Source organism: Equus przewalskii, chromosome 16, assembly GCF_037783145.1.
Source record: "Equus przewalskii isolate Varuska chromosome 16, EquPr2, whole genome shotgun sequence".
In the NCBI taxonomy this organism is placed as follows: domain Eukaryota; kingdom Metazoa; phylum Chordata; class Mammalia; order Perissodactyla; family Equidae; genus Equus; species Equus przewalskii.
In genome coordinates, this window is record NC_091846.1 from 491,489 (window position 1) to 505,349 (window position 13,861).

A 13,861-nucleotide genomic window follows, 5' to 3' on the forward strand; every position below is an offset into this window, starting at 1 on the left:
CTCCTAACATTTCATGTGTATGTTTTAGGAGCTGCTGATGATCATGGCCTAGAACCATTCTTCATTAGAGGTTGGAAAATAGTGAGTTTCTAATTCTGTCATCCCTCCTGTCTTTATTAGCAGGAAGATCATTCCGAAAACACTGGTCATGATACTGAAATGGGGAGACTGCTGGCTGAGAGAGGCAAAGAACTGAATTAGGGTACTGTAGGCTGGAGAATTGAGTTCATGTTCCGAGGATTTAGTGACTGATCTGACATAGCGGAAAACGTGAAGTCAAAGATGAGTAAGATTACCACTTTGGGAACCTAGATAAATGATGCTGTTATTTAGGCAACAGGTCCAGTTTTGAACACGTTAGATTTTAGTTACTTTTTTGTCGTCCAAATAAGGATGTCCAGTCTCTCCAATTGGAAATATTGGTTTGAGTTGAAGAGCAAGATTTGGGCTGGAAATGTAGATTGGGGAATTGGTGGGGCGTGCAGGATAGTGTTTCTTATTAGTTCCAAGTAATAATCTGATGACTGTAAGTATTTTGAAAAAATAGTTTAGAGTTTTGTAATTCTTGTTTAAAAATTTTTTTGAAGTAAAATTAGTTATACATGTAGCAAGATTAAATTTATTCTTCCTCCTTTTCCACCTTCTTTTCCCTTTACTTTTATGGAAAGTTTAAATAAAAACAGGCTATTCGATTTGGGAATGAGGAGGTCAATACCACTTTTTAGCAAAATGATTTTCAAGAGGGGGGAAGTCACTTACAAACTCTTTAAGGGCAGATTGAGAAAGGAGAAATCGTTAAGTACTCTTACAGATAGTGCTTAAAGCAAAGGGTGGCTGTAGGGCCAGGAGACGCTGTCTGAAGCACTGGAGAGCAAGCTGAATTCCTCAACGTGTATTTTATAACAACAATACTCTCCTGCATTATCGTACTCTGGAGAATTTAAGTTTATCACTGTGACACACCAATAGTCTTATATCAGCAGTGTGGCAATCTCATATATAGCTGCCTTCGTTGAGATTTCCCTGTTTGTCCTGCAACGTCCAGTACTACTTTCTGTCATGTGGTGTGTTTAGTTCCATTCGCATCTTTCTAGTTTCCTTTCTTCTAGACAGTTCCATGACCTTTTGCCCCCTGCTTTTTTTAAGAGTCCAGACCAGTTGTTTTATAGAAAGTTGTTAACATTGGAATTAGATGGATTCTAATTAATGTTAAACACAAATAAACAGTATTTTTTCATTGGAATTAGATGATTTGCTTCCTCGTGATTAGATCCAATGTAAAACATTCTAGCAGATGTGTTCCATAGACGCTGCACGTTACATCAAGAGATGGAGGATGTGTCAGTGGTCTCATTGATTGGAGAGGTTAAATTGTATGATAAAGTGAGGGCCATTATTTTTTCTCCCTTTTTAAAGGTATGTTTTTCTCTTTTAAAATAAGTAACATGAAGAATAAATACTCTAATAATAAGTAATCCTCAAGACTGTGAGAGTCGCGTTCCCCAACAACTTCTCACCCCATCATTTTAAAATACCTTGAGGATTCTTGCCTCAATTAGTTATTACTGTGGTGGTTACAAAATAGGGTTTTTTCTAATTCTGTTACTCTGTATTTTTCAGTTTGTATCCTATAAAGAGCAGCTCCTCCCTCCCTTAAATTTTTTTAGTATCAGTACACACTCATGGAATCTTTTTATTCAGCATGTTAATCTTTACTGTTATATTCATGTTAACACTAAAACGGTTTGGAATTTGGCTAGTGGGAGCCCCTCTAGGCCAGCGCCTGTGTCCTTTTGATATTTCCCCTTGTGTTTTGAGCACATTTTTGCTTTTTAACACAAGATACTCCAGCATTACCAGGGACTTGGCTGCTCCAACCCTGGTATCAACCATTTCTTTTTAGAGGGGAATAGGATTTAGAAACCAAGACGTACTTACTGCTTCTGGGACGTCATCATTTCTAGGCCCTTTAAGTAGACAGAGCTGAAGGAAAAACTAAGTATCTCTGTTTTAAATCATAGATTCATCTTGATGTCTGTAATTTCAGTCCATCCTCACGGGGCCCTCCTCTCATTCCCAATGGCCTTCCTTCTGTCTTCCTCTTTCTACCATGAGAACTCTGATTCGTGTCAACTTTCTGTGTCCTCATTTACTCAATCCTACAGTAATTGGAAATTAGTTTCAGATTTGCTACACCCATTATACCGTAAAATTCTAAACTTTTTGCAGTTCTTTTTCTCCTTAGAGTATATTCACTGAGGGTGTTCAGTGTTCAGAAGTTATTTGGGGGGATTAATTCTTTTTTTTCTACTCTGTGATTATGTTAGTTTGATAACCAAGTTCATTTGTTTGATTGTTAAGTAGCACCTGTTTTCTCCTTGCCTTCCCTTTCCCTCCAAATCTAATTTGAAGTGCTGTCCTTTTACTCTCAGTTTATAACTACAAGGCAATCAGCAAGAACATTATGCTTTGGTATTTCCTCATTGTTTTGGTAAGAGTCAGAGCGTTTAGTCATTACATCCTGTACTCTCTTATAACCATCATTCAGCCTTAATTCTAGAAGCTAATGCTTTCCACCTATCCTTATTTTGAGGTCTATACAGTCATTTTTGGTTATCTGAAGCTCATTCTTTAGCACAGTAGTTCACAAAGTGTGGACTGTAGGCCAGGAGCACCAGTCGTCCTCATCTGGGAAGGCATTGGAAATGCAGCCTCTGGGGTGCACAGTTGCGTGGGTTCCAGCCCCCTGGGTTTGGCAAGCCCTCCAGCATTCTGATGCACGCTGAGGCTTTAGAACCACCTCTGTAGGAGGGGCTCCTGAGAACGGTGTGCCCAGGGTTCCTGTGTTTCATTACAGTTTGTTGACAGCCTTTGTCCTTGACAGCCAGTTTGACTGGATATAAATTTCTTGGCTCATATTTTCTTGAGTATCTTAACGTGTTTTTCCATTGTCATCTGGCATAAAATATTGCCCTTTAATGACGAATCTAAGTTCCTTTCTCTTATAAGTGGCTTAGTCTTTTTGCCTGATGCCTCAAAGTTTTGTTTATTTAGTTTCACGTGTTTCAGAGGCATGTCTTTCTGGCAGGCTTTTATTGTTTTTAGGATAGCTACTCTTGCTTAGTCTGTTTTTTCTTAACAGCTTAGTAAAACATTCTGTCCTAATCATTTTCTGCTGCTCATATTTATATGAAATTACTTCTCCCGAAATTTTAGGAGGCAGAGGAGGGGAATAGCTTTATGATTCCTGAGCACCTTCCTTTTATTAGTTTTATGAAGGGTTAAAAAATATGGCCTTAACCGGCCTGGTGGCACAGCAGTTAAGTTCTCACATTCCACTTCGGTGGCCCAGGGTTTGCCAGTTCAGATCCTGGCTGCAGACCTATGCACTGCTTGTCAAGTCACACCGTGGCAGGCATCGCACATATAAAGTGGAGGAAGATGGACAGGGATGTTAGCTCAGGGCCATTGTTCCTCAGCAAAAAGAGGAGGATTGGCGGCAGATGTTAGCTCAGGTCTAATCTTCCTCAAAAAAAAATCCCTTAAGCTTGATGAGATCTTTATTCCTGGGTGTGGTTTCACCCTGCCCTCACCACCACTTATGTCAGAATTTTCTTTTTGTTTATTTCTATTTTTCCTGTCCTACTTTATTTGGAATCTGATCTCAGCAGTTACTCATTGTGGGGCTTTGTCATAGATGTCCTGGAAGGAAGCATTGCTGGGTACTTGGAGAGTTCACAGGGCTTGGCCCTGCCAGGCCCCCACATACCTGTAGTCGCCACATGCAGGTGCCTCTCGTCCCCCTTCAGCTGCTCCTCTCAGATGGGCCTGCAGACTTTTAGTGGTTCCTTCCATTTTCATTGCTGCCTTTGCTTCCTCTTGAATAGATACTCATACCATACAGGTGTTATAGCTGTGAGTAGTGTGTCCCCCCCACTTATATTTTGAGGTTCATTGGGATACTTTGCCACTTAATTTTGTTAAGTAGATGTTAATTTTGTTTAACGTTGTCTGTGGGGGGTTTGTTTTGCTGTCCTAGTTGGTTTGTCTTTATAAAGCAATTCAGGGAGATTCAAAAGTTATGCAATGCCTCTGTGTTCTCACTATCTTAGTAACCTTGGTGGCATTCATTTCTTGGGCACTATAGGGAAAACTTGAAACCACACCTATCTTTTCCCTCCCTTCTTTCCACCCTCCCCTGCCCCGTCATTTAGGAGAATAGAATTTGGGGAATTGGGAACTGAAAATACTGTTCACAGTGTGTTTGTGTCTATACAAGTACTTTATTCTAAAGGTTTTTCGGGCTTTTCTGTTTTTTTTAAGAATAGGAGAACATTTTTTCCACGGAAGGTATTTCAGATTGTATAACACAAATCAAATCAGTCGGGGACGTAAGATTTGTGTGCGGTCCTGCTTGTTCCATATATAACTGTGGAAGGTAATGACAGGCTTAAGGACATTCTGGGATCCAAAGTCTTAAATACCTTTGGGTTTGGATTGGTAACAACTTTTTTGGCAACGAAGAAAGCCTGTACAAATTACTTCCTTGGTGTTTTTGGAAGTTTTGAAGTTTAAATTATGTACAACCCCCCATACCTAAGACTGTTATTGTTCACTTCTGCTTGAGTTTGAGACCTTCAGCAGTGCTAACATTTTCTCTCTCTGTGCTTATGTACTTTCTTAAGTACATAGCATTGCTACCAGCTTTGTGCTAAATCAGAGATATAACTTGTGTTATACAATGTCAATGTAGGTAAGTAATTTTATAAGGAGTTGAGAAACTGCTAGGAAAAGAAAAATTTCTACCAGATTTCATTAGTACTCCTTTTCAAGACCTTTTAAATTAATACCTTAATGAGTATTTATATCTTTTTTATATTTTATAGAGACTGTCCTTAAATAATGACATATTTGAGGCAAACTCTGATAGCGATCAGCAAAGTGAGACAAAAGAAGATACTTCTCCAAAGAAGAAAAAGAAAAAATTAAGGCACAGGGAAGAGAAAAGCCCAGATGATCTGAAAAAGAAAAAAGCAAAGACTGGGAAACTGAAAGATAAACCCAAACCAGACCTAGAGAGCTCCTCTGAAAGTTTAGTTTTTGATTTAAGGACAAAGAAAAGAATTTTAGAAGCCAAAGAAGAATTAAAGGAATCCAAAAAGCCCAAAAAAGATGATATGAAAGAAACTAAGGAGTCAAAGAAAGTTAAAAAGGGTGAAATAAGAGATTTAAAGACTAAAATAAGAGAAGATTCCAAAGAAAACAGAAAAACAAAAAAAGAGAAATTTGTTGAATCTCAGTTGGAAACTGAATCAAATGTACTTAACGATTCCCCTTTTCAAGAAGATGACAATGAGGATTCACATTCTGACAACAGAGAGGAGAAACTAAAGATTAAAAGTGCAAAAGAGAAAGCAGGGCAAGATGTAATTCAAGATACTGTTTTTGATAAGGAGCTGGATGGCCCCGTAAGTGCTGATGAGGATACTGATGGCAAAGCAAAGAGGAAAAAAAAGAAACCGAGAAAGACTGAGGAACTTAAAGAGAGCAAAAAGCTAGAAAACAAGAACCTTTTCCTAGAGAAGAAAAATATACATAGAAAACAAAAGAATCAAGACAAAGGCAAAAGTACTACAGAGTTAGATAAGCTGACCCCTGCTTCTGCCCAAACACAGAAGAGTTCACGGTTGGGTGGGGAAGAAAGGAGCCTCAGGTCCTCTGACTCAGCTGGGGAAGTGAGTATGGGGGCTGGGGGTAGGGGGCAGGTGGAGGATTAGACTGAAGGATGACAGTAAAACCTTCAAGATATTCAAACCAAGAGACATTCAAACCAAGCCAGCACTCTTCTGAGTGATCAACAAGTTTCACAAATAATGACGCGAAGCAACAGGCTGCAGGAAGAGTCTTGCTGTCGTTAGGGAGTTACTTAATAGTGTGAGTCGTACTAGGCAGTTACACATGCTGGAGACCAGCCAGCTTTTGGACCTCCTCAGCTGATCTCTCAGTCTTCAAACTTGCTGTCTTTTAGACTAAGTACAAGAAGAAAATTGAGGGCTAATTTGTGGACAAAAGTCAAGGTCTTTTTTAAAGAGGTACTCAGATGGTGTGTAGCCTTGTAGTAAAAGCTTGTAGCTTCCTCAGCTGATTTTATTAGCTTCTCACATCCTACTTGATATTTTCACTCTGTTGTCTTAGGAATGTACCACTTTTTACTTACTGGTACATAGAGTGCATTAACATTAAAAATCTTCTAATCCTTACAAAAATGTATTTAATAGAGTTTATACTATTATTATAAAAATATTTTTATGTGGTTTTTCAAAATGGAAATATTTTCCACATTACGAAAGTTTTCATATATGCAATATTTATCAAGGGCTATAAAAAAGATAATTTTCTTCCATCCATTATTCCTAGTTTGTGGATTTATCTTAAGGAAATCATTTTAAAGGGCAAAAAACTATGTATACAAAGATATTTATGGCAGTGTTATCTTCGCTAAAACTAATACCAGTCTGACTAGTCATGAGGGAAATGGTTAAAAAAATATATCAACTTGGGGACAATTACATATCCATTTAATTGTTAATTATGAGGTCGGTGTAGCAAAAATAGAAAAGTTTACAGAGTGTTACGATGAAGAAAACCACACATATGAATACAGTCATGTAAAAATATCTATGCGCTGTAAATAGAGAAAAGTGAATTTTAAACAGCAAAATTATCCAAAATTACAATGATAAGAAGGGAAAATGTTTGGAGGAATAAAAATAGTCATGTTTTTGTTATGGCTGTAGGTGAATGTTTGTTGGAATTTTCTTTATTTTTAATATAAAAAAGTTCTTAAAAGAGAGTGAGGACACTGGTGTCAGGTTTTGGTTTTGATATTTGGTAGGTTCTCATGGCTGAGGGGTAGTTTTGATTGAGGAGGCAGTTGATGTGAGAAAGGTGTAACAATCAGTGGTCATGTGCCACAGTGCACAAGGCACCCTGAGGTCAGGGACCCTCATTTTCCACTTTTTGGATAGGCAGTATCAGCTCTTTGTCTGTTCTTGTGGTTCTGACGTATGTCTGTTTCAGGAGAAAGAGACAAAAAAAAATGAGCCCAAAGAAAAATACCAGAAGAGGCATGATTTGGACAAGGAAGAAAAAGGCCGAAAAGAGCCAAAGGGATTAAAGAGTGAGTGTGCATGCCAGCGCTTTACCACTTAACATTGCCATCTTTCAGACAAGGGATGCCATTCACTTTGAAGACAGTCTTTCCTACCCTGAGTGTCATAGAGCTGGAAAATTTCATTCACTGGGGAATTTAGAACCTTATGCCACTTTTGTTTAACCAGTTACTTTAGTTTATTATATAAAAATTTATATTGTTTTCATAATTAATTTGTTCCCTTCTGTTCACCTTGTTCTTTCTCCTTTGGAGTGTGGTGATGGAGTACATTAGAATTACAGAGATAGGAAATTAGTTATGTTGGGGGGAAAAAGTCTTTTAAAGTGGACCCTAAATGAGACAAACTAATATATTTATTGTATTTAGCTCTGTGTCATTTGTATAAGTACAATATTGACACACATTTTGGATCGTGTCAAGATATACACCATAATCAAGAATCCGTACGACATGTCAATACTGGAACAAGTACTGTATAAAACATTCACCGTTAACAGTGTTTCAGTAAGCCCCAGGGGTATTTTAGTTAAGGTACCAAGAGTACTTCGAACACGTTCTTACGGAAGCAGTGATTCTAGGAGATGGATAATTTCCCCTAGGTTTTGTCCCAAAAGCTGTTACATAACTGGGGTGGTATTAAAAGTAGATTTTGGTTCTAAGGCTAGCCTGGACTTAGCAGTATGCAGCAGGCCAGTGGAAGCTAGGAAGGAGCAATGGTTGTTTGGATGGCTCATACATAAAGTGACTGTAATTTAGACTCTGTTCCAAGTAACACAACAATCTGTCACTCTTCAAAGAGTGATGAAGATTCAAAATATTGCTAAAATTGGAGCTGGTTCATTAACTTTTTCTTCCTTCTAGCATCTTATATGTCAATTTCAGGTACATTTTTAACTGTGAATGGATAGTCTTAAATTACTATTCATTCCTTTATAATGATACTCACTGGCAGTCCGATTTTCCATATCCCTGCTAAAAAGACCTATCTGCTATGTACCCAGAGTTTATAATAGAGTTCTTCCTAATTTTGTTCCGTTCTACCCTTTTGTTGGGTCATCATGGCAGGTCTAGTGCTTTGCCAGTTTCCTTTCCATTTTTATCTTTAGCTAAAAGCTGAGTGGATTTTCAGAGGCATCAGGTACCAGTTGTAGAAGTGCGTGGTCAGCGTGCTGGCACCCTTCATTTCCCCCACTTACCACCAGAAGTCATCTTTGTACAAGGTTAGCTTTAGGTTGGAGTTATAGGCAGTTGTCTTAGCAGAAGGACAGTTGGTGGCATGACTAGGATTATTCTGAGGCTCGCTGTTCGGTAGGCCCTTGTCAAAACTGGGAGTATTCAGAACAGCAGATTAACAGCCATTCACTTTGGACCCCTACTAAATACTGAGCAGCCAGTAGAAAAACCAGCTGAAACAACCTCATGGCTTTTTTTCCTTTCTAATTTTTTTTTTTAATTTTATTGAGGTCATATTGGCTTATAACATTGTGTGATTTCAGGTGTATGTTATTGGATATCAGTTTCTGTATAGACTGCATGCTGCTCACCACCAAGTCTAATTTTTATCCATCACAGTACATGAGCCCCTTTAGTCCTTTCACCCACTTCCCCTTTCCCCTAGGTACTCCTCCACCCTCTTCCCCTCTGGGAACCACTAATCTCTTCTCCTTATCCCTGTGTTTGTGTATCTTCCACATATGAGTGAAATCATGCGGTGTTTGTCTTTCTCTGTCTGGCTTATCATGCTTAACTAATAGCCTCAAAGTCCATTGATGTCACACATGGGGCAATTTTGTCCTTTTTTATGGCCAAGTAGTATTCCCTTGTGTATATATACCACACCTTTTTCATCCATCCATCAGTTGATGGCCACTTGAGTTGCTTCCATGTTGTGGCTACTGTGAATAATGCTGCAATCAACCTAGGGGTACATAGATCTCTTTGTATTGTTGATTTCACATTCTTTGGATAAATACCCAGTAGTGGGATAAGCTGGATCATATAGTATTTCTATTTTTAACTTTGTGAGAAATCTCCATACTGTTTTCCATAGTGGCTGCAGCAGTTTGTGTTCCCACCAGCAGTGTAGGAGGGTTCCCTTTTCTCCACGTCCTCTCCAACACTTACTGTTTCTCATCTCGTTAATTATAGCCATTCTGATGGGTGTGAGGTGGTATCTTAGTGTAGTTTTGATTTGCATGTCCCTGATGATTAGTGATGTTGAACATCTTTTCATGTGCCTGTTGGCCATCTGTATACCTTCTTTAGAAAAATGTCCATTCATATCCTCTGCCCATTTTTTGAAATGAGGTTGTTTGTTTTTTTGTTGTTGAGTTGTATGAGTTCTTTATATATTTTGGAAATTAACCCCTTGTCAGATGTATGATTTGCAAATATTTTCTCCCAGTTGGTGGGTTGTCTTTTTGTTTTGTTCCTGGTTTTCGTTTCCTTGCGGAAGCTCTTTAGTCTGATGTAGTCCCATTTGTTTATTTTTCTTTTGTTTCCCTTATCTGATTAGACATGGTATTCAAAAAGATGCTGCTGAGACTGATATCAAAGAGTGTACTGCCTGTATTTTCTTCCAAGAGTTTTACGGTTTCAGGTCTTACATTCAAGACTTTAATCCATTTTGAGTTAATTTTTGTGTATGGAGAAAGATAATGGTCTGCTTTCATTCTTTTGTATGTGGCTATTCAATTTTCCCGACACCATTTATTGAAGAGACTTCTTTCTCCATTGTATGTTCTTGGCTCCTTTGTTGAAGATTAGCTGTCTGTAGATGTGTGAGTTTATTTCTGGGCTTTCAGTTCTGTTCCATTGATCTGTATGTCTGTTTCTGTACCAGTATCATGCTGTTTTGATTACTGTAGCTGTATAGTATATTTGAATTCAGTGATAATCTGATCTTGCTTTATAACCAAGGCAGATATTAGTAAAAATTAAGAGAATATCTGTTTCTTTAACACTAACCCAGATTTTTTTGGTATTTTTTTTAATGTTTGGGATTTTTTGCTAAGGAAGATTCACTCTGAGCTAATATCTTTTACTAATCTTCCTTTAAAAAAAAAAAAAAATGTGTGCTGCCACCACAGCTTGGTCACTGACAGGCAAGTGGTGTGGTTCTGTGCCCAGGAACCGAACCCAGGCCACCAAAGCAGAGTGTGCCCAAATTTAACCGCTAGGCCACTGGGGCTGGCTCTAACCCAGATTTTCTTTTGGTTACAACAAAAATTTGTGACTCATTTATAATCAATTTTATGTTTTTCACTAGCATTTAAAGAAATCAGAAATGCATTTGATTTATTTAAATTAACTCCAGAAGAAAAAAATGATTTCCCTGAGAATAATCGGAAAAGAGAAGAAATACCACTGGATTGTAAAATCACAGAAGATCACAAAACCAAGGAAAACAAGCAGTTACTTAAAGAAAGGAGGAGTACAAGAGATGAAATGGACACTTGGGCGTACATAGCTGCTGAAGGTGATCAAGAGGCTCTAGACAGTGTGTGCCAAGTGGATGAGAATTCTGGTAAGTGTGTTTGCAGTCATTTTGCAAAACTTTTTGAGTACTGCGCCATATTATTTCCCTCTCCTCACTCTTCTCTGCTACTGTAATTCTGATCTCAAGATCAGAAAATAAAGGAGTAGAACATTTTATTTGAATCTCCTGAATAAATAACTTTTAATATCAAAGACCTAGGTCATCCTGTGAGTTCTAAAGTGATCAAACATTTTCTGAGTCCCTATCATGCACTGTTAGAAATTACAAAGATTTCTGGTTTTCCACCTTAACCTACTCTTGCCAAGCAGCTGATTGTATATCTTAGTAGATTTTTTTCATAAAATTGTCAAATACAGACTTATTTGTATTCTGCCCTTTTAGCTTTGCGGTAAATAGCATTTTCTAAATAAGATTATATTGTAAATGCTCTCCTGAGGATATTGAATTCCAAGTTGTCTTAGGAGGGGAGGCCCATGTATAGAATACAAAGTACAACAGCTGTGGGGAGGAGTAAGGAAAAGAGTACGTATATAGATTGATAACTACAACAGAATAAACAAAAGAGGTTAATCTGATGAACTTTGTATAGTTTGTGAATCTTGAGAAACAGTTGAGAATTTTTTAAATATTTTAGAATATATGGTGGACTAGAGAAATCTGGGGGCCCTCTTACTGCAAAACAGCTAGATCCTGGATATTAGGTAACATATTCTTTTTGAGGCATTGCTGAGCTTGCAGGAAGTTGGGACAGTTTCTAGAACCAGTAGACAAGGGGGAGGAAGTGGGTTGCCCAGAGGGCAAATGCCAAATAGCAGCAGTGCTGTTGGGACACCACGCTCTAAAGAACAGACCTGGAGGTGATGGGTGGCAGCCTCTAGAGTTCCCCGGATGAAATCTGATACTGGCCCCTGTGCACAGAGGGCAAGGAGAGACCAAAGAAAGAGGCAGACCACTCCAGACAGGTAGGCGGGCAGGTTAATAAAGGGGACTACCTATGAGGTTTGTCTTGGGCGGCTGCAGCACAGGTAGATCTCCACACCCACCTGCCAGAATCTTAACAGTTTATATAGAGGCCTTAACTGGGTTTAGTCACGTTTTCAGTGTCCATTCAGTGTCATGTTCTTTTGTCCAGTCTTGGATCTCATGACCTCTAAAATGTGACCCCCATCACTGTCTGTTCAACGAGGGTATCTGTCCATGCTACTCAGCTTCTCTGACCCCCTGATGGTGGCAGCCTGGTTTGTGCAGTAACAGGAGAAAGCTTGGGTTAGGCCAGACTCAATGTCCGAACAAACAAAGGCATATTTAGAGCCCTCCCTCACTCATAGGGAGGGGGCACGTATAGTCAATGTGCCAATTTCTCACCGGTTGGGAAGTCTGTTAGATGGTCTAGACTCCTTTGGTATGTCTTGGGCCTTGTTTAGAACATGCGGATATGCTGTGACTGTGTTAACCAAATCGCTGTGTCTCAACGGCATTCCAGTGTCCTTGGCAATACACCATCCCACCTGGTACTACAGTGGCCGCTCTTTCTGTGCACCCGATCTGCTGTATCTACTGAAGGGTCAGTTGCTAGAACTCATAGCCAGGCTAGGGCATCAGCTTCCTGATTGCCAGGGGTGTCAGCACCTTATGAGCTGGGACATGGCAGATAGTGAGGACTGCCTCAGGCTCTTGCAGGTGAATCCAAATGTCCTTCCCCATCTCCTGACCCCACAAGGGCTTATTCATGATCACCACCCCTCAGCTTCCCACTGTCCAAACCACAGGGTTAATCCCTTTAGAACCGCGAAACTGTCAGTGCAAAGGGTTATCAGCCAGGGCTCCTGAGGGATCGCCAGCCAGTCCACTCTGAGTTCAGCCCACTGGCTGCCGCACTTCATTCCTGTTTCCATCCAGGTGGTGTCATTGTTGGACTGAATAGCGACTGCAGTTCATGAGGATGGGCTGCCCCGACTAGATCCATTATGTACGAGGCGTCAGTGAGAACTGCCCCTACTCCCTCTCTGCAGGCCGCAGGGGCCGCCACAGGAATAGGGATGAGGGCATCTGGACAGGGTAGAGATGCTGGTAGCCCCCGCGTTTGTAGAGACAGTGGGCTGGAGGACAAGGTGCTCCTCTGCTGCAAGTGGCATGCCATGTAGTCAAAGTTGGAGTCTGAGCCATGGCAGAGGTGGGTTAGTGGAACATATTATCAAACCACCCTTGATAGGAAGGGAAGTTCTTACCATAATATGCCATTTGTTCCTGAGAGGCTCTACCTGGAGAAGCACTGTGTACACTGCTAGAAGCTGTTACTCTGTGGGGGTTTCTGCCCTCTTCCAGAACTGGGACCAAAATCTTAGAGGTACTGTCTCTTTTTGTTGTCTTTGCCACAGTGCCCACCCATACCTTCTGGGGTCCCAGACTCATCTAACTCCAGTGGGAGCCCTGCCTCAGAGATGCCCGGAGCTTTAATCTGCTTTACTTGGCTCTTTGCCTTCTCAAAGGCGGCTTGCTGCTCTGATGTTCTCTCCACACTTGTCCTTTCTTTACCAGGTGGTGTAAGGGATGGAGGCACTGTGCCAGGTAGGAATAAAAGTCCTCAAAACCCCCAAATCCTCAGAAAGGCTTCACTTCTTTCATGTTCTTAGGGTTGGATAGGCTTGCATCTTGTCAAACACAGCTTTTGGGTCATTGCACATCTTACGAACCAAATGACTCCCAAAAACTTTACGGTGATGTTCTATGGGTTCACTGCCCATCTTCTCTCTCACAGATGTTCCAGCAAAGTCTGCAGAGTGTCACGCAGCAGAGGCAAGTCTTCACATGTTAACATTATACCATCAGTGTAATAGGCCCATTTTACTGATGTGGGGAAGGAGAACAGGGACAGGTCTTGGGCTTCCATTCCATGACATACAGTGGGGATGTGCAGGTAACCTTGGGGAAGCACTTGAGAGTCCATTGTTGCCCCTCCCACGTGAAGATAAATAGATCTTGTGACTCAGTGGCCAGAGGTATACTGAAAAAAGCCTTTGCTAAGTCCAGTACAGCACAGCACCCTTCTCGGATTGTAGCCAAGTTATCTAAGGTGTTGGCAGTGTTGGGCACAGCCACACGGCTGGGGGCCCCCACCGTGTTCAGTTCTCAGTAGTTCATGGACACCAATCATCTGTCATGAGCCTTCTGGCTTTTTTACCAGCCAT

General features: G+C 40.3%; 1 protein-coding gene across 1 annotated transcript in view; it reads left to right on the forward strand.

Moving 5' to 3' along the window:
* The window catches only part of MPHOSPH8 (M-phase phosphoprotein 8), a 60,781-nt gene that overhangs the window by 24,966 nt on the left and 21,954 nt on the right, over positions 1–13,861 (forward strand). Inside the window, exons 3-5 of the mRNA XM_070577768.1 lie at positions 4,887–5,735; positions 7,081–7,180; positions 10,443–10,700. Of these exons, the coding sequence (XP_070433869.1) occupies positions 4,887–5,735; positions 7,081–7,180; positions 10,443–10,700 (1,207 nt within the window). The remainder of the gene's footprint in view (positions 1–4,886; positions 5,736–7,080; positions 7,181–10,442; positions 10,701–13,861) is intronic.